The 22,388-nt window shown below is 36.0% G+C and overlaps 1 protein-coding gene across 5 annotated transcripts in view; it reads right to left on the bottom strand.

Moving 5' to 3' along the window:
- Positions 1-22,388, bottom strand: part of LOC139117359 (DENN domain-containing protein 5B-like) — a 51,177-nt gene that overhangs the window by 17,894 nt on the left and 10,895 nt on the right. For 2 of the 5 annotated variants that reach the window (XM_070680420.1, XM_070680430.1), the window contains exons 2-12: positions 15,115-15,224; positions 9,878-10,526; positions 8,930-9,117; positions 8,040-8,696; positions 7,226-7,460; positions 6,247-6,394; positions 5,164-5,257; positions 4,219-4,254; positions 2,633-2,758; positions 1,710-1,862; positions 1,282-1,372 (exon numbers count right to left, since the gene is read on the bottom strand). In XM_070680420.1, coding sequence (XP_070536521.1) covers positions 1,282-1,372; positions 1,710-1,862; positions 2,633-2,758; positions 4,219-4,254; positions 5,164-5,257; positions 6,247-6,394; positions 7,226-7,460; positions 8,040-8,696; positions 8,930-9,117; positions 9,878-10,526; positions 15,115-15,224 — 2,487 coding nt within the window. Of the gene's footprint in view, positions 1-124; positions 200-1,281; positions 1,373-1,709; positions 1,863-2,632; positions 2,759-4,218; positions 4,255-5,163; positions 5,258-6,246; positions 6,395-7,225; positions 7,461-8,039; positions 8,697-8,929; positions 9,118-9,877; positions 10,527-15,114; positions 15,225-22,388 lie in introns of all 5 variants that reach the window. The other 3 variants (XM_070680403.1, XM_070680410.1, XM_070680440.1) reach the window with 3 other exon arrangements.

Below are 22,388 nucleotides of genomic sequence, written 5' to 3'. Positions count from 1 at the left end.
AGTAACAACTAGAGCTGAAAGTTAGAAGATATTTTCCCAGCTAAAACTAGTTTTGCCTCACACAAAGAGTTGTGACACCGAATTGAAACCCACTGTAGGAACATGTAGAGTTTACAAAGTGTACCTTTAACAAAATAGAACAGTTTGAACTTGAATACCCCTCTTAGCCAATCCAATGGAATGTTAGTACTGGGTTTTACTAATGTTAAAAGTAATCCAATGAAGAACCAAGACACAGAAAGAAATATGTCAGGTGGGAATTCAGAGTGTAGACAGCGCATACGATAATATTGTTTATGAAAATCATTGCCACAGGTTTTGTGTCCTACTTCTGGTAGTACTATCCTATTTGAACAATCTTCTTCTGTATTGAGGCATATCGTATATACATTGGAAACACTTGAAATATTAAGTAAATTCCAACACATATACTAATTATGTAATTCTGGAGGCAAACTTGTGACCAGGATATAAAGAAATTAAATTTTCAAAAACATCCATGTTTAAAGTTCTGTAAATTTCTTTTGTTTTAAAGACTTTTTTGGTTTGGACTGCTTGTTTACCTATTCTTAGAGCGCCCTCTTTTGATAACATTGTGGGCAAGACCAGATCAGCTTGGACACAAAACCTATTCAATGTATGATATTTTAGCACGACTTATGATGATTGAACATCTTGAATATGTGTAATGTATGCTGTGAATGTATTTCAGAAGTTGTGATTAAGGACACAAAGGAAACACATATTGATCTGTATGGATTATATCACTTGCTTCAACTTCTTTAAGAATTCAATATCAAAATATCAAAATCTGTCCTCTTGAGACTTTAAGCCAATAACTTACATGTACCAGATTCCTAAATCTAAACTACTGGACATTGTTTTGAAGTTTTTCCAATTGATATATCTTTTAGACTTTTCCTGGCCTATATAGTAAGCCAGAAAATGTAGATAATTTGATAAAGTCTCCAAACGCGACACAATTCAGTCTATCCTCTCCAATCTGCCATCCCTTAGTTGAATTGACTCTCAATAAATGACACTTTTTCATTAAATAGAGTACACTGTGTACCGGCAATTTCATCACACACATATTGTATGACAGTAACTACAATCTAAAAAGATGCTGACATGAAATGACCTTAAAAATATTAAATGAATGTTTTCCTTAAACATACTGCAAAGTGAGATTCACAGATTAATTATTTAAATGGAAAATATTCGAGATTCAAAGAATATATATTTGAATGGAAAATATTGGATTTTGTTGACATAACTTACTTGGTACCAGAAAATTTGGACTCGATGTGGAATCTTTCCTGGCTTTCATTTCCTTATAAGCCAATAAATGTGACCAGAATGCAGATTTACCCTGTGATCAGGACAAAAAAAGGTAATTTGAGAAAACTGAACAGAAATGGAAAGTAAGTCACAGGTTTGGTATGGGGATCAGACAAAATGTGGTCATAAATTTGGCATAGTTGAGGATGACAAACATCATACTATACTTCCAAACGTCATACTATACTTACAAACATCATACTATACTTCTACCATACATTGCTTAACCAGTGTCAGCAATCAAAACTTTGTTTGGCATTGTACAAAATATTAAAGAGAATCTCATGATGAGTCATAGGCAAAGTAAATTTACAGAAAATCGTGAGAAATGTTAAAAATTTGTATACTGAATTTTGTTGATTTAATACCTGTTTCATCTGTAAGCCATGACTCCATATACGCTCAAGAAGGTCACAGAGACTGGCTATGAGTGTGTTCTCTTCCACACCGGTCAGTTTGACCTCACCGTGACCTAACTCCACAGCCTCTTGACCCATCTTCTCAACCAACATTCTCTTTGTCTGTAAGGGAATGAGAAATAGCGCAAATGGTAATGTAGCTACTATCTTTATAAAATATTGTTGGGAAGTTACATCCACCTTTTGTGTCATCTTATAAACATGTTAACATCCATGGTCAATACTATGTATAGATCTCAAATATTTATATGTGCAGTGTCTTGCACCCTGCTGCACATCTAGTGGACTCCCTACAATAGTATCAATTTAGAATCATGTCATTATAGGTTTTGGGATTGTGCCCAATTGCTTTTTTCTTGACTTGGCCAACTCCACATTTGACTGCAGGTCAAATACTGCACTCAGACACTAAAATATTATAAGAATGGAATGCCACATTGAGGTAGTATATGCCTCGAAAGTGAAAGACTTAAACTTTTGCTCAAACTTTCCTTAAGTAAACTTTCAACCATTCTCTCTTAAAATGAAGCACAAAAATCAGGGGTCATCGGGCAAAGTTTGGTACTTGGGAAACAAATTACCTAACATTTACCGAAATTTGAAATTCAAAATGGCCGCCATCCCTGCCTTAACTTTGTAGAGAAAAGTACAATTTTTTATTTTTGAAAAATAAAGACAGCAAACGTTTTTCTTCCAAGAGCTTTAAAACAAGCCCTCACAAGCAGTAGATCAGAAAAAAATTGTAAAAATTTGAGAGTCTAAATGTCTGTCCACAAAGCACAATCTAGCTTACGGTATTATAATATAGGGTTATCTCCTATTTATAATATTAGAATGTAAAGTGATTACATCAATCTTCTTGGTCTACTTACCTTCACCCTGCATTCCTTAAGAAGTCCCTCAACAAATTTCCAGTTGGTCTGAGCCATGACACCCGGTGACATGTCAAGTAACTGCGGCGCTCGGATACTCTTACCCCTGGCTTCTTGAATGTATTTCTGAGAATCAATCAAAATAACACACATTAAATGCACATGTTAACGTTTTGCTTGACATGTCTTGTTTGCATGAACTCATTTACAACTGCCTGGTCAATTGTTTTCAATGGCATTTTGAGAAATCCATACAAAGTATATGGAACATCCTCTTTTAGGTACTGTTGTATTTTTTCTGTCATTTTTTCATTGGGGTTTCCGAAACACGACTCTGCTTTAGTAAGGCTAGGTGTACCATTGTTTGATGCTGGAAAAAAGGCTAATAAGGGATAACTGTAATGGTCTTGAGATCAAGCTATCTGCAGAGGAACAAAGCATGATAAATTTGTTCAGTAGCATGCGGTAGATGAATTAGTATTGACACGCTCCACACAGTTTTCCAATTACTCCACACAGTCTACCAATCACGCAAATACCAAATAGCACGAGCATCCATTCAAATCAATCTTTTGTGAGATGCCTCCTTTTGGCAATGGTGTTCGCCTGCCTTCAAGACAAAGTGCGTTCTTTTGTGAGACTGGAATATTTTCAGGACATGCTGCACATCATCTGCAATACAGCTTGACTTTGCATGGTTAAGGTTGAACATGAATATTGCATGGCTCTCATAGCCCTTCGTTGGCTATGCAATATGGTCTTGCCTTCTAACCCTGACTACGTAGGCTTACTGTAGCCCAGCCCAGAGGCCCTCATCTTCTACCCCTTGAGTACATAAGCTTACTGTAGCTGAGCTCAGAGACCTGGTATAGCTTGTGAGGTTTTGCTAGGTAATGCCTGTAGGCCTTGCTCTGTCAGACAGTTTAGGGTGCATCACTGTTTTTGTAATACAGAGATTGCGTGTTGCATAGCAAATGAGGGGCTGTGAGAGTGCAGGCTCCTTGAGTGATAAGTGAACAATGTTTAAAATGTAGCAGATTATGTACAACATTTAAGTTAACATGTAGCAGATTATACATGGCACAATGTTAACATGTAGCAAAGCCTCCATAATACAAAGTTACAGTGCAGCAAGTTATACATAAAGGGAATATACAAAGTAGCAAATCAATATATTATGTAAATACATTGAAACCATTGGAAATGCATGCAATAGTAGTTAGTACATTGCAATCTATGAAATATAATCAAACTCCATCAAAGGAATTGTATTTGGCAAGGCTGAAGAACATTACTATTCAATGTAGTTCTAGGGGGTCCAGTTGCTTTACTAAGCTATTGGAGGCCCTCTAAGAAAACCCCAGTTTGTTTTCATAATAAAGAATGGGTCCAATGTCTTCAGGTAAACCATACATTTTGTCAAGTCATTCTAACTGTCTTCAGGATAAATTCCTGAATGTGTTGGATTACATGAAGAGGAAAAAGATCATCTAAATATACACTGCAGCTACTGGGAGACAAAACCAGAGGCTACACATACAGCGTTGGTACAACACAATGACGATAATATAATATGGAAAACTCACTAGCCACTTTTTCATATGTTTATCAGCCAGGTAAACCTTGTAATGACAATGATCAAAAGATGAACCAATGATGTTAGTGCCATGCAAAAAAAGGTACTTTACTGATTATATTAAGTGTAATATTTTCCTTACATTAAAATAATGGATGGATCGTTACACATTTTAAAAAAAATGAACGTTTGTAAATTTTTCAGTGTCCAGAACATCAGCATACAACAAGGCATTATTACGTTGTCACTAATGACATGCATGACTTATTCCTCATTTGCATTAAAACAGAATCTCATTCAGGATAGCATTTGGAATGTAATAATTTTTTCATATTCATTTTTCAAACCTTAATTTCTTCTTGCAGATGCAGAGTTGAGTGACAAAATGATACAATTATCACATTACATATCACAGAAATACAATGAAATATCGCTAAATTTTCTACAACAACCATTCTAAATGTACAAATCTATTAACATGCAGTATATGCTATTATACCACAAATACGACACAGCCAGCGATTAAATCTATTCTACACACAAACACTATGCACAACATAGTACAAGTATTGTATAAACAATAAACCGCTTCGAAGTAAGTACGTATGACATGACACGGCAACAGCAAGGGGGAAAAAACTCTTAGCAATATCTCATATATGATTGATGATCATAGAATACATGGTAAATAGGAGCTAAACCACTATATTTTGTTCACATCCTACCATTAAATTCTCTATTTTAAAGTCTTAAATTTTTTACTTTGCACATCATTGAATTTACGGGCAAAGGTTTGACAGAATGCAAAGAATTATCCATAAAAGGAATAATTACTTACAAAATTTTCAGTATATTTCAAATATGGCGTTATTGTTTATGTGAAGCAAAGATCTATTTTCCATACCACAGAACATTGGAGCCTGCTGACTTATGCAAATTTTGACCCCTGACCTACCTCTCTCTGATCTTGTTTCAACTGTAAATGTTCGGCATGTTGGTGTTGCCTGTCTTTTCTTCTCCACTGAGCTTTACTCTTGGCTCTGCTTGGACTGCAGGGGGAAAAATTCCATGTTTACTCATTCATTCCTAAATTTTTGAACGAACTTATGGCACAGTAAGAATCTTGATACATATTGCAGTGGGTATATGAGGGCTTACTCTTTCATCTATATATTTCTTGTCATTTATCAAATTGTCAAATATCATTTATGTTACATATCTTACAAGTATATTGATGCCAAAAAATACAACAACCTGATTGGTCAAAATGTGAACACAACCGCACTATATTCGCAATATAGCATGGTCAGAACACATGCAAGCTCTACGGTGGAGAAAAATTTCCTTTCGACATTTGATGCCAGAATTTCAATAAAGTGTTATGATGTAATACCGGTACAACATCAATAATTTAGACTGCTTTCAACTTTGAGTCTGCAAGTGAGAAACCCTTGTCAGCCATTGCATTCACCAAGTTCAAAACTAGACTGTATCATAATTGTTTAACCTTTACACAAAAATAGCAAGGCCAGACAATGTTGACATATGCTGGTAGGGTTTGTGTATACAGTCTACAACTTTTACTGTGTATTTTCATTCCAACAATTTATAGTAAAGGTTACAGAGCTCAATAAAATTTGAACGAAGAAGCAAAATTGAAGCAAAATGGCAGTCTGCAATTTTTCCTATTGATAGCTTTCTCATAAAATAAAGTTCAAGGTCATCAACAAATACTTTTTCAGTGTACATTAGTTCATTAGTGATATCTATACTTTCAATTTCAACAAGAAAAGAGAGGATTTTCTCAATAACGTCGAGATTTAAGCATTAATCAGAATATTTGTAGACAACATTTTTGTACATTTCAATTCATAAGTAAGTACATGAAAGTGAGACTACATTAATTTCTATTGTATTATTTTGCAACATTGTCATATGAAAACAGGTTAAACCTTATCAGAAATATGTGGATAATTTTGCAACATTTTACGGATTGCCATATGGTGGCATTGTAACAGAGTATACCAAGTGTTCTCACCTATGGGATGTGACGGGTTTCACCAAGGCTTCAGCATTCAGTTCCGGAAAGACGCCCGGTTCATGCTTCCTCTTTATGTTTGTCGACAACAAATGTGGCGACACTGCTATATGATCAACGGTGGTTGCCCTGCGTATTATCAGATGTTCTGTGACAAAGGATAAAAGGTCAGGGGGTATTGTTATGCTAATACCATGTATTGTTATGCTGATTATACATATGCAAATTTTCAGTACAGACTGATTCTTTTGCAGCAACTGCTACAAATTGATCACATTGTAACATGTGTGACTAATACTGGTATCATAGCAACATGATAAATTTTGAGACCTGCCCAGTATAATTACTATACCCACAGTGTAACATCTGTGTATGCACTTGTACGTTACGCTCTTTTTATTTATATTCCAGTCACACTGACATCAGGATAATATGCTGGTACTGATAAACGGGCATATATTTATGTATGATTCACTATTTTTGTACTCCACCCAATCTATAAATATCATTTGATGAAATAATTCACAAAAGTGGGAGATGAACGCTCCAAGGATAGCAAGCTACGATCACTTTTAATACCCTACAGTACTGGTAAATGTCTACACATGTCCTTTGTGATTTGTCTATGTACCAAATTCAAATTATACAAGAATATACCATGCACAAATGTATAAGTGTACTGTGATGGTGAACTGGAGTTTTCAAAAATATTTCACATAGGTGGATACTGTATTCAGCTTGGGACGGGGAGAAATTAACAGAAAGCATGACATCTTTCAAGGATGTTGAAATATATGACTGAGAAAATAGCCAGCCAAGTTAGTGAACGGGTGTTCAATTTTTCAGGTGTCTGGCTAAAGAAGGACAAACTTGGCACATTGCCCAACTTTGGTATGGTCCTATTATCTTCTATGGCAAAGTTGGTCCAGTGCAAAGAGAACCAGGGGTGCACAGGTTAAGTATTAGTAAGATGACTTACCATAGTCATTTACAGATATTGCGTGTTCATAGTTTGGCGTCTTCACACTGCCCGTTGGATCAGTGTTCTTAGTTTTGTAGTTATCAATCCTTGCTTCAAAGACTCTGAGATTGTTATCCATCTCTTCCCAGTTACCCATAATCTTCCAGTCGATGAACGTGGCAAACATCTGACTCTCGATGAACGGTGAGAGAAACGGAATTGCAGCGTCAGGTTGATCAGAAAGAAAGGCAGCCTGGAAGACAATCATTGATGCAGTTTTTGTAATCAGAAATAAATAAATATATACAAAAGATGTCTGAAACATAGTGATTTTCTTGTCTTCTATAAAATAGTACATACAACAAATCAGTATATGACTGCCAATATGATACAACTGTTGTCTAACACCTTAGATGGACGTATTTTGCTTAAATTTTCAACAGTTGACAAAAGTTGATTCATTGAGTTGGAATTGATATTGAACATTTCACACATTTTATGTGCAGCTTTACCCCATCCCCTTAACTGTTACTACTAAATATGGTTCAACCCTATTGTTTTTGATTGAGTAGCTTCTCCTGTACACTGGACGCAGGGGTGTAGGCATACTGGTACTTACAATGATTGCTTCTATGGCAAGACATTGAACATTCCCTGTGGCTACAGTGTGGTATCATTTTTGCTGCATTTCACTGCATTCAGCAATACACTAGATATGCCACACCAGACTATTTGCAAATCCTCTTTCGTCTGTCCTCTATAAGCCTGGGATATGCAGTTGTCCTGCTCGCCTCTTTTTTTTTTGTGATTGATGATGTTCCGAGACCCTTACCTTATCAAAATTCTGCATCTGTTCCCTAGCGTTGATCCATGCTTCCATTTCTTGGTTGGGCTGGATCACAAACGACTCGTAGTTACGGAACATCTGCACAAAGCGATAACAGAAAACTTCTCGGACCGCGCTATTGAACGTCAACTCATCAATATCCTCCCTGCTCAGTTTACTGTACTTGTAGACACTGTCTTTCTCATTGTCTGCCTTCTTCGGGGCCTCTTCAACATCCGATATACTCTTGATGACGCCTGTACGTTTTGCGATCGCGGCTACTTTTGATACGATCTCATTGTTTCTTAAGAATTCACTCTTATTTGGCACAGTGGATAGTGAAGTCTGCGAACCTCTCCGACTGGACACTGCTGATCCCGATTTCGGACTTTCGTTGTCGTAGCTGTCGTCCTTCTGCATAGACGCGTTGATCACGTTGAGGCTTTCCTGGAGCCCGTACAGATCGTAGGACGAACCTTGCCTTGAGTTGGAATTGGAATCAGGTTCGTGGAATCCCAGATCCTGATCCCTGTCCACTGAGACTTTGAATCTGTCTAGTACTTGGGATATTTCCAGGATGAATTCAGATTTGTACGGGAACTGGGGTAATTCCTCAGGTACTTCAACGATGTGGTTGTCAATATCAACAAAACAAAGGGAGGCCTGAAATAAAGCAGGTTTTTAATGAGAAAACAAAGACAAAGTTGAAGCTCACTTAACCTCCCCAAATTCCCTATGAAAAGTCCACAATGACATTGAAGTTTGCATATCAAGTGCTATAGTTTAAGACAAGTGTCACACAGGTACGTTGCATAGCCGGTCACTAGAGGGCAGCATATCACTAAGAATTTTGCACATCTGCCACTTGAGGGCAGCATTGCACTGGCCATACTCACCTCATTGGGAAGATTCAGCTGGGATCTGTCCTGGCCACCGGACGAGTGCAGACCCATCACATAGGGAACTGGCGCATCCAGGAAATGTAACATAGATGCTGGCAGGATGGGAACATACACGTGTTGCCATGTAAATGGAAACAATAAAGTACTTAGGCACTCAGCGACTAGCATCAATCTTTGGTAATCTGTAAGAAATAGACAAATTGACATCAGAAATATCACATTGCAACCATGAGTATTAAAGCTAGACTGAAAATTTGAAATGAACAATGTCTGAAGAATTCATTTTTCCAAGGATACGAGAACTGTGTATCTGAAATAAACCCTACTTCCTGTTTCAAAAGTTGGCAAATTGACTTTGTGAAACTAATGAGTCACATTAGACCACACAGAGAGACATATTATGTATTCTATCGAATAGTTATTGTTGTCCCAGGGCTACTACACAGATAATCGCTTACTGCGATGTAGGAAAGACGGTAAAGTAAGCCTTTTTTGAAATTAGAATCTTGATCATGAAATACAACAAATGCAATGCTTAAATACCGATGCATCTCAATCAAAGCAAAGACATAACATGTACAGCAAATGCGGGATCTGTTAAACTGTGGTTTGGCCTAAACCAATTGATATCAATGGTGATTACGGACCTGTTTATTTGGAAACGGAAGAGAAATGGTTCACATTTACACCAGAGTGATAGAAATGTAAAACATTTCAAGAGTGTTTATCAGAAAAGTACCACATTGCTGTTACTGCAATCCAATCAGTCAATCACATACGGTATGCAAATCAGATCATTATCAAATTTGAATATTCATTGCAAACGAACACTTCAAACTTAGCAAACTTCAAAATAACATTTCATGATTATGCTGACTCTATAGTACTCACAAAGCCAAGGGACGAAGTTATGCATTATACTGAGATGAGAGAATGTCTTACCTGTTGAGAACAGAAGAATCTGGTTCTCCAACAATGCACATGTAAATAATTGCACTAGGTTCTCCACGTCAAGGAGAGTGAAAAGTTCACGGAATGAAAAGTCACACAGCGGCAGCTCCAGAGTTCCCGGTCTCTGACACAGCACTGGTGATCTCACCCCATTAAATCTCATGCTCCTCCCCACTGGGGGCAGAGGCACTTCGTATAGTACATTGTGGATGTAACTCTCCATCGGCAGGGGAGGGTTCTCGTTTGCCGCAACAGCATCGTACAGTTGCGTTAGAAACTTGCGCGATGCTCGGACAAACTGCTGCTGGGTGATAACACAGATGCACTTTGTCACATACAGGCAGTCCTTGTTCATGTCGTAATTGCTGATGGTTGAGAAAGTCGGTCTCGGAGCGTCGTGCTCCGCGGCAAACTCGTTAATCCTCGTAACGTTAATGCCCCTGTTACTGAACTCAGCCTGGTACATTGTTTGCAGCGACTGCATGGCCAGGCAGATCTGTTTGCAATGGACTTCTTCGTAGAAAGTGAGGGCTGAGCCGTAGGTTCTGCTGCCATCCTCTCTGGTGATGAGAAATGAATGGAATTTGGGTTCCCGGTTGTCTTTCTCCGTCCGGAATGATAAACCCTTTGGCATACATAGCTAGAGAGAGGAAGAGAAAAGAGAGAGGAAGTCGTGTGAATCACAACGAAGTGCGCCCTCTGTATATATAACCTCTAATGAACACATACATTTTGCACATAAAAGTCATTCTTGATCAAGCTTGTTTTTTTGTTTTCCATGTGTGTGTCATGTATTGACGGTGGACACTTTCCAGGAACAGAGAGACACACATACAGCTGGCAAAGTTAACTTCTGGTCATAAACAAAACATTTAGGGAAATATGTAATTTTCATTTTAAAACCATCTGTTAAATTTACTGTTTATCAGACCAAGAGATCAAAACACTTTCAGTTCCTAAATGACGTCAGTTTGTTTGCTGTTCCACTCCCGAGTTGACAAATATCAGTACAGAAATATCTCCTATTTGTGACTACTGCAGACACAGAACAGATTTTCACACGGTTTTATATGACTTCATCAGCTTGAATAGTACCAGAACATGATTTAGCAATGACCAATGTGACTGGTCTCATATTATTACGGTATATAGGATTTTTGGCAGCGTACCAGTACATGTATCAAAGACGATTTTGTGGTGTTTACAAGGATGCACGTTACAATATTTTGATCAATTTTCAAAAAAAGAAAGATTTCTCGTTAGTTAAAAGTATGAAAATAAGATATGACAGAGTATTGGACCATACATAAGTAATCTAAAAATTTCTCAAGTCAATAAGATCTAATTGGAGATTATTGATATTTTTTAAAGAAAAGTATCAGTACGCTATGTCTGATGCTGGTTCACTTTATTTTGTTGAGTGTCACCAGAAAAGCTGAGTGAAATTGCTCTGAAAATTCCACTGCAGGCCAAACTGTGCAATTCACACAAATTTCTTGGTAGTTTGAAGAATCAATGGGCGTGTTACCATGGCAACAAGGCATTCAAGCTTCAAATGCCCATTAAGATCAGAAATAGAATATTGATTAGGCTTCAATATTCATTCTCATAATGTGTCAGTTTCTTTTATCTCAGAGTTAACCGCTCTGCGCCGTGCAATTAATATTTCATTTTTCCCATTTGGCGTTTTGCCTTCAAAGAATTTTTAACAACTATGGTGAGATACACAGACTGACAATTTTGTGTTTTTTTTCAGCTGACACTGTAAAAAGACTTGTAAAAATTGTTTGGTTACATATAAAAACCATATCTTCATATTTCTCTATATATTTTCCGATAATGTAACACAGTGTTTTTTGGGATTGCGTGATTCGAACGTTAAGAAGAAAATATATTGTGATGACAAGAAACTAGAAATGAGACCTGACCACATTTCATCATGATATTTGTCTTTAGAAATGCCATGACTGGGTAAATTTACAAAGGATGGGACATTAATCAGGATTTATAGCCGGGCACAAAATGGCTTCCCTTCAGTGGTCACTGCTGTGTAAAGATTATTTTGATAGATTTCAGGCAGTAACTTTGCTTAGATAGGAGGAAAATGTGGACATTAAAGCACATCAAGCTAAAAGGAAAATCTGTAGAAGGGTAATTTCCTTTGATAATCTGGTCATAAATCTAGCTAGTGGCTGTATCAAGGGCTCTCTACAGGTTGTAATGCATTATAACTAACCATACTGAAAATCCAGTCTTGCCAAGGTGGGGAAAGGATTTGTATATTTCAAGATGACAAACAAAAAATGTGTCTTTCTGGTAACCTGACTTACCCAAGAAAAAAAGCGACCCTGGATGTATTTGTATATTTGTAAATTTTCTAAATTTACCATATTTTAAGTGTCTCAGCCAAGAAAAAGGTAAGTAAACAAAATTTTCCTCCCATCTACCTACCCCAATTTTCGAAGGCATGTTACCAGAAACAAACATATCTTTTTATTTGGCCTTATGGATGAAATTATAATTCTGATCTCGCTTGGTCAGGACGAGTTTCTATGTTTTATTTATAAAATTGTAATTTTGGTCTTGTTAGGATGGAAAGGGCTTGCGTACTTCAGGATACTTATTCATATACAAAATATTGTAATTCAAACTTCGTTGGGATGGAAAGGAGCTGTTGTATATCATGTCGCTTGTTTTGTAACAAATTGTAATTCTGGCATCGATAGGGTGGACAAGGCTTCTTTACTTCTCAACCCTTGTTGATGTACAAACAAGCGACCTAGCGGCCGATATAGCTCCGCTGTGTTTATGTAGAGAATAACTATTTTTGACACATGTTGATGAAGAAGGTGGAAATCTTTGATAGCTCAATGCAGTGGCCAGAAAAAAGTAGCTAGAATAGCTGCAAAAATACACAATCGAAGATTTCATCATACTTTGAATATATCACATGGGATCATCCCTAAGAACATGTCAACCAAAGCTATCTCATGAGTAATTTTTTGGAGAATAAAATTTTCTGACCAAAAATGGCAACAATTGCCCCCAAAAATAAAATTTGCAGATTTCACCATAATTTCAAAAGATCAAATTTAGTTCATCTATAGAAACCTGTATACCAAATTTCAAAGCTGTTAGAGCAGTTAACATGTTATGCTATGTTATATCAATTTATTAAAGTGTCATGTGTGGTCTTAAACAGTTTGGTTGCCTCACCCAGCCCCAAGGGCTTACAAGACACGAAAACAGTATATTTTGTGAAACACATTTTTTAACCAAAAATGGAAAAAATTGACCCAAAAATTCAAAATTGCAGATTTCATCATAATTTCAATAAACATTATTTAGTTCATCTATAGAAACCTGCATACCAAATGTCAAAGCTATCAGATGAGTAATTTTGAAAATACACATTTTTTGACCAAATATGGCAAAAATTGCCCAAAAAATACAAAATTACAGATTTCATCAGAAATTCCATATATATTACTGAACTCATCTGTAGAAACCTATATACCAAATTGCAAAGCTATCAGACCAGTACTTTATGAGAAACACATTTTTTGACCAAAAATGGCAAAAATTGCTCCAAAATTACAAAATTGTAGATTTCATCATAAGTTCCACAAATATCGTTAAGGTGATCTGTAGGAACCTGTATACCAAATTGTAAAGCTATCAGATGACTAGTTTTGGAAATACACATTTTTTGACCAAAAGTTGCAAAAATTGCCCCAAAAATACAAAATTGCAGATTTCATCATAATTTCAATAAATATCATTTAGTTTATCTGTAGGAACCTGTAGACCAAGTTTCAAAGCTATCAGATGAGTACTTTTGGAAATACACATTTTTTGACCAAAAATGGCAAAAATTGCCCCAAAAATACAAAAATACAGATTTCATCAGAAATTCCATATATATTACTTAGTTTCTCTATAGAAACCTGTATACCAAATTTCAAAACTATCAGACTAGTGCTTTTAGAGAAATACATTTTTTGACCAAAAATGGCAAAAATTGCCTTAAAAATGCAAATTTGCATATTTCTGCAAAATTTGTACAAATCTTAAATAAATCATCCCTAGGGACATATGTACCAAATATCAAAGCTATCTGACTGGTAGTTTTGAAGAAGAAGATTTTTAAAGATTTTTTTACCAAAAATGACAAAAATTGCCTTAAAAATACAAATATGCAAATTTCACCACGATTTGAACAAATCTGACTGAAGTCACCCTAACTAAACTGCATATCAAATTTGAAAGCAATCGGACAAGCGGTTCCAGAGAAGAAGATTTTTTTACCAAAAACACCAAAAAATGCCCCAAAAATACAAATATGCAAATTTCACCACGATTTGAACAAACTTAAGTGAGGTCACCCCAAGTGAGCTGCATATAAAATTTCAAAGCAATTGGACTTGCGGTTTCAGAGGAGAAGGCAATTGTTGACGGACGACGACGGACGACGGACGACGACGGAAAATCAACCTATTTGATAAGCTCCGCGTCGCTGACAGCGGAGCTAAAAAAACAAGTCTGCAATTGCCATGTCACCTAAAAATATTGATGTTGACAGCCATCTTCATTCATAAACAATGAAACCAGTACTGAAGTGAGAAATTTGGATCAGGTTTGCAAGCTGGGTGATTTTAATACTGAATAACTGGCACGGAATCAAGCAAATTTGTCATTATTAATTAATGAAACAAGTCCTTTGAATGTAGTTAAAAATATCTCATCATATGCTAACACGTTACACATTATAATAATAGCAAGGGTACACCATTTTGTTACTGGCTTGATAATTTTTTTTATGTACTGACACAAGACAAAATCGTGACACATATGTAGTTCCTCTCTCATCCAGTAAGATGAGGGGAAGGGAGAGGGAGGTGGGGGAGGTATTTTTGTGGTCAAAGGTAACACACATCTCAAATTTCTGATTGGCATTTATTTTGGTCTTCAGTAAGATGCACAGAAATAAAATTGTATCAACATATTTCATTTATGCATTTTGGCAATTTGACAATATTATAAATACACAGATCGCAGCCATTACAATTTTTCTGAATTTTTTTTAAAAGACTGATTTTGTTAATAAATCAAGCGCAAATAAAAATGAAAAAAATAAAATCGCAAACACAAAAACCTTAATTGGAAAAAATGATCTAGCAAACCTATCCAGAGAATCAGTAACATTATTGAATGTAAGGATACATTACCATGCCAACGGCATCCTTATCAAAGCGATTCCAGTCCACATTCTGTGGGTAGTGGGAAAGTACTTTAGATTTGTAACATCTTTGTAATGGTCTGTAGTGTAGATGGTCACCTGTAAACAAAACATAAACAAATGTTGTTTTTTGTAGTGTTTAACAACCTACAATAGAAATTCTCCAGTAAAGCCAATAGTGGCTTTTCCAACAATTTGACATTTTCTCAGTTATATACACAGTACCGGTATATGGTTTTGTTTTTCTGACCTTTAGACCTGTTCCCATTTCTCTAATTGGCATTATTTAGTATTATTTATTTAATATTATTAAAGCCAGAATGTGCCTTGGGGACCAACATTCCGATTCTCAAATTTTCATAATTTTTTTGTCTGATCTACCACTTTGTGAGGGTTCATTTTAAAGCTCTAGGAGTGAGAAAAATGTTCACTATCTTAGTTTTATGAAAATTGGGATGGTAGCCATTTTGAATTTCAAATATCGGTAAATATTAGGCACTTTGTTTCTCTAGTACCAAAATTTGCATGGTGACCTGTGATTTTTAATCTTGATTTGGTATTAGAGAATGGTTCAAAATATCATGGAGGAAAGTTTGAGCAAAAGCTTACATCATGCACTTTTGAGGCACATACCACCTTAAATACCAATGTTAGCTAATCGGCTGCTATTATTGTTTTAGCCCCTTATGTTTGGTTTAACTTTCAAACAGGAAGGTAGAATTCTATAAAATCTGATCCATGTACATTTATTAAACTTTTTGTTTCATACTATCACTGGTTGGTGTAAAGTATCAAAAAACAAATTAAGGTAGAATGTGCCTCGGGCACAGATATTCCAACTCTCCAATTTTATAATTCGTTTCTGATCTCCCACCTGTGGGAGCTCATTTTAAGCTCTTGGAGTAAGAACAATTTTCACCATCTATTTTTTTTCGAAAATCAAAAATTTCAGTTTTCCAATAGAGTTAAAACAGGGATGGCAGCCATTTTGGATTTCAATATTTGTAAATTTTAGGTAATTTGTTAGCTCTGCTATGAATCTTTGTATGGCGACCCCAGATTTTTATTCTTGATTTGGTAAGAGAATGGTTGAAAGTTTCATTTAGGGAAGTTTGAGCAAAAGTTTAAGTCTCTCACTTTCCGGGCACATACTAACTAACGTAAATTTTATAGCCATGCATTCATAGATGGACCGTAACCTTTTCATCACCATGGTTTGACCCAAACCTCTATACTTAACCTTGAGTGTGGAACTTTGCATTTAGAAATGGGGGTGAACAGGCTTAGTACGACCGTTTCATCCCTGGACTTTGGTACATGCCCATTGTTATAGAAAGGATGTATCTGCAAAGAGGGAGATGGACAGTGAATTTAAGGTAGAGTGAACCCCAGGAACAGATATTCAGACTCTAAAACTTTAACAATTCTTTTCTGGTCTACTATTTGTGGGGGTTCATGTATGGATGTGTCAATTGTAATGTGTAAGATAACAAGTCTGGACACTCCCAAGACCCAGCATGAATGTTCAATCTTACTTTGAAGATAGACATTTGAGATTTTGTAAACATCTGGTCAAATTAACTTTCTCAAGAATTGTTATTTAGTTGCTAAATTACTTTTGTTTCACTATATTTCTTCACACAAGCAAAATCACCAAGCTCATACTATCAAGTTACAGACTACAATTTTTTTCTAGTGACAACAAGGCAATCATATGAACATGTATATTCCATGCAAATTCTAATATTTCAAGTAAAAAGTGATTTAAGGTGGACAGAACATCAGGCAGGTAAAGACTCTCACACTTTTATGGTATTCTTTTGGCCTGTCACTTGTATCGGCTGATTTCGAAGCTTACGGCGTACATCATAAACTATTCACCGGATTAGTTTTGTGAAAATTGGGATTTTATTTTCCCCAAATGACACAGGGATGGCGGCCATTTTGGAATTCAGGTATTGGTAAATATTGGGTATTATTTGTTTACTCCAGTACCAAAATTTGCATAGTGACCCTTAATTTTTATTTTTGATTTTGAAAGAAAATGGTTGAAAGATTGCTTTGAGGAAAGTTTAGCAAAAGTTATGGCTTTATTTTTGAGGCTCAAACTGCTTTAAAAAAATACTGCAAAATTCATCAACGGGATGTAACTACATGGTAGCAGTGAATTTTAGAAAACAAGTATATTTTCTTTGTCTTCTGCCACTAAAGTCTTGAAATATTAAGTATGGGCCTTGCAAACACAATTTGCATTGTGTGTAATATTATGATAAGTGAATTCTAGTCTCACAATAAGATTGGACACCATACACATTGATGAGTGAATACCAGATATTTCTATGTGATTTTGGAGTAAAATGAGAAATTTTATTTTGCACACACAGCAATATCCTGAAGGATGCATTTCCTGTTGGCAATGTTGCAGTCAATGAAGCTTTCCCCTTTAACAATCATGGTTTGTTCCAAGCCTATTGTTATGGTGGTGATTGTGGACCTGAATACAGGGAATTGGGGTGAACAGGTTAATGCTAGATGCAAGGTAGTCAAGAGTATACAAATAGCATAGTTTTGAGTTAAAACAAGGGCTAGACACTAGTCTGGTTGAAAGACTCCTCACTCTTTGCCACTGTATTGAAGTTTGTCATCTTTGTTGTTTCAGACAGGATGCTAGAAAATTCTGCCCAGGAAGTCAGCGATATTAATTTCCTATGATAAAATCTTCCAGTGCCACAGAAGTGACACATATCACATGACATGCATGGGTGTTGTTTTCATGGAAAATCTTTCAATATCAAGATAGAGAGTGGCCTTGAACTTTTGTCCTACTGTCCGCTCCATCAACCAAGGAGGATTAGATGAATACTATTCCCTTTTTCATTTTTATTTTTTTATCCACATGACTGACAGTAATTTTTGAAAATAATCGGCCGTGAAAGTTATCATTGCTGGCCATGCCATTCTACAATGTTGTACTCTTTTAACACATGTAACGACATGATTTGTACCAAAATGTTGGAATTAACTGGAAATACCATTCCATGATATTCATACCGACAAAAATGCACGACTGTTTGGATTCAGTGTCGTTCTAGCCTTTGAAAATTGCAGTAACACGAGAGTTCAGCGTGCAAAGTCACGCCTTAAAGCTCGGATTATTGAATGAGGACTGGCGCCATTACGTATTCCTTTCAAACTGGTGTACACCTTTAAGGAGATCGGCGTGCAAGATGGATTTCAAAGAGAGAATAAATCTTAAGATGAGAATAAATCTTACTTCGGGGATCTTGGCACAGATTTCAACACTGACTGTGCAGTTGGGAATATCAGATTCCCTACTTATGTCAAGTCCATACGTGCATTGTACGCTACAAAATGGACACTTTATCCATGGATTAGTTGATTACCTGGAGTAAGAAAGATTACATGTACAGGAGAGAATCCTCCCCGAGGAATTATTTTGTGTGACGTCCACGGAGAGTTGTAACCCTGTTTTGATTAACCTATTTTTCCTGTCAAGTTCATCTATAGCGATCAGGTTCAGCTGGTTAAATTCGGTAAAAGTATAGCAAAATCTGCATAAAAACCCCAAAAATATATGTACATATGATTTTCACGGCCTTGTTTTGTCTTGCTAAGATATATTTCAATGTGGTTATGATTTCAAACTTGACCTAGTATATTAAGCTCCAAGTGTGCCCCTGACAATTTACCCATATTTTAAATAAACACCCTGGGCCCATTATCAGAATATGACGGCATGTGTTTCAGCAGCATTTGTCAAGGTGATCTTCAAGTTACCTTGATTTTCACACTGATGGTCAAGGACTTGACCTGAAATGGTTCCTGCTGAACTTGACATTATTGTTAATCACTAATTTACTTTGCGTGATAATGACAGGAAATAGTACAACCAATTTTTTCTGTTTTTTTTGAACAAAACCTAGATGAATTTGAAAGTATTGTAAATGCACCAGGTACTGCTACACACAAACACATGGAAGGTTGTTCTGTGTGAACAGGTAAACCCACAGCATAAACTCTCCCAAATTTCCCAGTGGACAGGTCCAACGTTTCCAGTGATGATGATTAGGGTTATACAAAAGATCTGTATTAAATTGCTTATATTTTGCCAGACAATTGCAAATTAATATACTGGTGTGAATACAATGGCATAATTCCCCTCGGATACGATACAGTCTACATTCAATACATGGCATTGAGTTGATGTCTGTCAGTCTACCATTGATACCTCATTTTCATCCCTTCACTCTCTCTAGTATGAAGTAACACAATTTACAAGTCACGATTTCACACATTTTTTTTGTAGCCAAATCATTAGATTCACATTTACAACTTCATTAGTGAAAGCCAAATGGCTGATGAATTTTACAGTTTCATAAAAGAATAGAAAATAAATAGATTTTACTGGTTAATTGAATACAAAGTACAAAAAAGTGACCTCGGCTTGCAATATTCAATACTGCTACTAAATATTTTGAAGTCAATCAACACACAGTAAAGAAAGGCCACAGCACAGAAACTTCACAGAGTTCTTCCCTTCAGATGATTTGCATAACAAAGTTATTTTACCTTACGATAACATGAGAATGTTAATTGGGCCTTGGTGTGTTTTTATTGGTCCATTCTCAGTCCAAAATTACATTTTTGCTATACCGGTATGTGTTTTGGAGATATAACATCAAAATTTCATTAAGATGACAAGCTAGAATCTTGATGTAATACAATTTGTATATGTTGCAGTTAGGTTCAAACTTGTTTTCAAATGTTCTGGTCTAAATTTGATCTTTTTAATAAGCGTTGTTTCAACTTTCTCCCAGGACAGATTTAAAAGTTGACGTGTTATGTGGTAGTGGTGGGTGGGAGATTGGAGGGGGGGGGGAGGGGGGAGACTGCAGATATTCCCCATATGTAAAGACATATTTGAAGGGGGTAAGGGGGTAGGGGAACAAGATTGCAAATGTTCCCCATATGCAAATCTATATTCACAGGAAATACAAGTAACAGTACACCCTCTACCTGGTGTAACCTTGGAAATGGAACTACGTCAATGCTATTGTTCGGTAATTACTGATACGCGTAACTTCCTGACAGGGGAAGCCTCTCCATCTTAATAGACTGGAAAGGGAACACATACACGCAATAATCAAAAAATAAATGTCCTTTCTGGACAAACTATGCAACTTTGTGAGGCCAAGGGGCTAATTGAAAACTGAAATCTTTAACTAAAGGGAATGACAAAATAACCTTCACCTCATTAAACTCAGATGACTAGAATAATTAACTCAATAATAATAATAATAATAATAATAATAATAATAGAAAATAATATTTATAATCCTTATTAAACAGCAATTCTACTTTGTCACACGGAATGACAATCAGAAATTCTGGCACATTTTCTCACCATATGAGAATTTTGTTGTGAATAGTAGAGAAAAAAACAGGCATCTTAAGTTTATCGTGCTCTCAGAAAAATCAATTGATAATAGTAATGTATCTGTGTCAATCGTTCAAGGCTATCTATTTTTGGTCCTAAATCTGATTATTGTGGTCACTTTGCAAGGCATTTCCATGATAAATTGCATTGCCGGAATAATGAAAGTGTATCCAAACAACCTCATTAATCAACTTGACTGGCGTCAGTATGGATTCACTGCTCTATCTTATTCAAAATGTGAATTCAAGGCCAGGATGATGCTATTTTTCTTGATAGCTGCTAACCTGCTCAAACCCAATTCCTCATAAACAGGTCCACTCTCCCTATCGGTTACAATATGTTTGGGCTAAACCATTTTGGTTAAAGGGTAAAGGTCCAAACTCATCATCAAAATGAGAGTAAGTCACTATTATGGTGGAAAATACTTAATGGGTAGATTCTAGGAAATATTAATTCGTACAAAATTATTACATTTGACTCTAAAATAATTACACTTCATAGAGTTACTTTGAAAGTTAAATGAAGATTTCTCAGTGTCTTTTCATAAAATAAACATTTCTTTTGAAACAGATCAAGAATAATACTCTGTGTTTTGAACAGTAACAAATTTTTGACATTTTTCACATCCAAACATTTGCGATGTAACACTACACTAAATGCTCTTTGTTACAAAAATGGTTTCACAGGTTTCCAAAAACAACATAAAGGAAATATTTCTAAGATTTTAATTATTTATAGGCAGATAACATGGTACCTAAATACAGTCAAAGCAAAAATGTATCACAAATGTATGTACGTCATCGAAGTGAACTGGTTGTATGAGAATTCCTATGCAACGTTCAGGGTTTAAGAATTATCTGATAACAATATCAACACTAAGCTGTCCTCGGGACACGACAGCGATACTTCTGTGAAGGCCGTACCTCTTCAAATACCAAGGACGGCTGAATAAACGTAGCTGCTTTTCACTTTTTGGTTTGTTATTAACCTTAAAATAGCCAGGACAGAAATATGACCATACGGTAGTTGAAAAATTTTAGTTTGTGCCATACCACTTTGCTATGTATATGGAAATAACTGAAACATTTTTGCTTGTGCGACAATTTTACCAATACTATTCTCGGCCTAAATTTGCATAAAATGGGTGTAATAATAATTTGCATAAAAGGGGCTAAATTTTCATGGTAATTTAATAATGATCTGTTTACCTTATTAATTGATTAATTTCCTTAATAATACCTTGGAAAATTGAACTGTGGTGATACAATTGATACGTTTAGCTTAACTGCCTTGCCATGGTTTTAAATGGTGCCTGGATTCTTTTATTGGAATCGATATAGGATTTTTACAAATCCAGTGGTCTCTTCAGAGAGGCACTTTGAAATCTCAAAGGCTGTAAACGACATCAATATAAAACAGCTTCGATGGCCTGGGAGAGTGTTTTACGACTGCAGAAATTTTAATAAAGCATCATGTACGTGCTGTGTCAGCAGTTTTATCAAATAGAAACAAAATGTGCAATGTTGCATTTATGTTTTCAACTGTAGTCAATTTTGATCCACATGGAAAGAATACGATAAAAGTATCGTAGAAGCATTATATATTTACACAGAAATCGAAATCTTTACACAGAAATCACTCTGTCACACCAGTTTATAACACACATCATTTAAAAAGAGCCAATTACGTTCAGATCAAGTATCTTGTCAGCTGCATCACCGTCTCCGCGATTGATGTTTGAAGAAAACCCACGGGCAAAACAGTGAACTCACTGCTCAGGAAGGGTCAAGGGTCATTTTGGTGAC

Source organism: Ptychodera flava, chromosome 2, assembly GCF_041260155.1.
Source record: "Ptychodera flava strain L36383 chromosome 2, AS_Pfla_20210202, whole genome shotgun sequence".
Lineage (NCBI taxonomy): Eukaryota > Metazoa > Hemichordata > Enteropneusta > Ptychoderidae > Ptychodera > Ptychodera flava.
The sequence above is the reverse complement of the archived record's forward strand: the minus strand, read 5'-3'. Positions and strand labels throughout refer to the sequence as shown.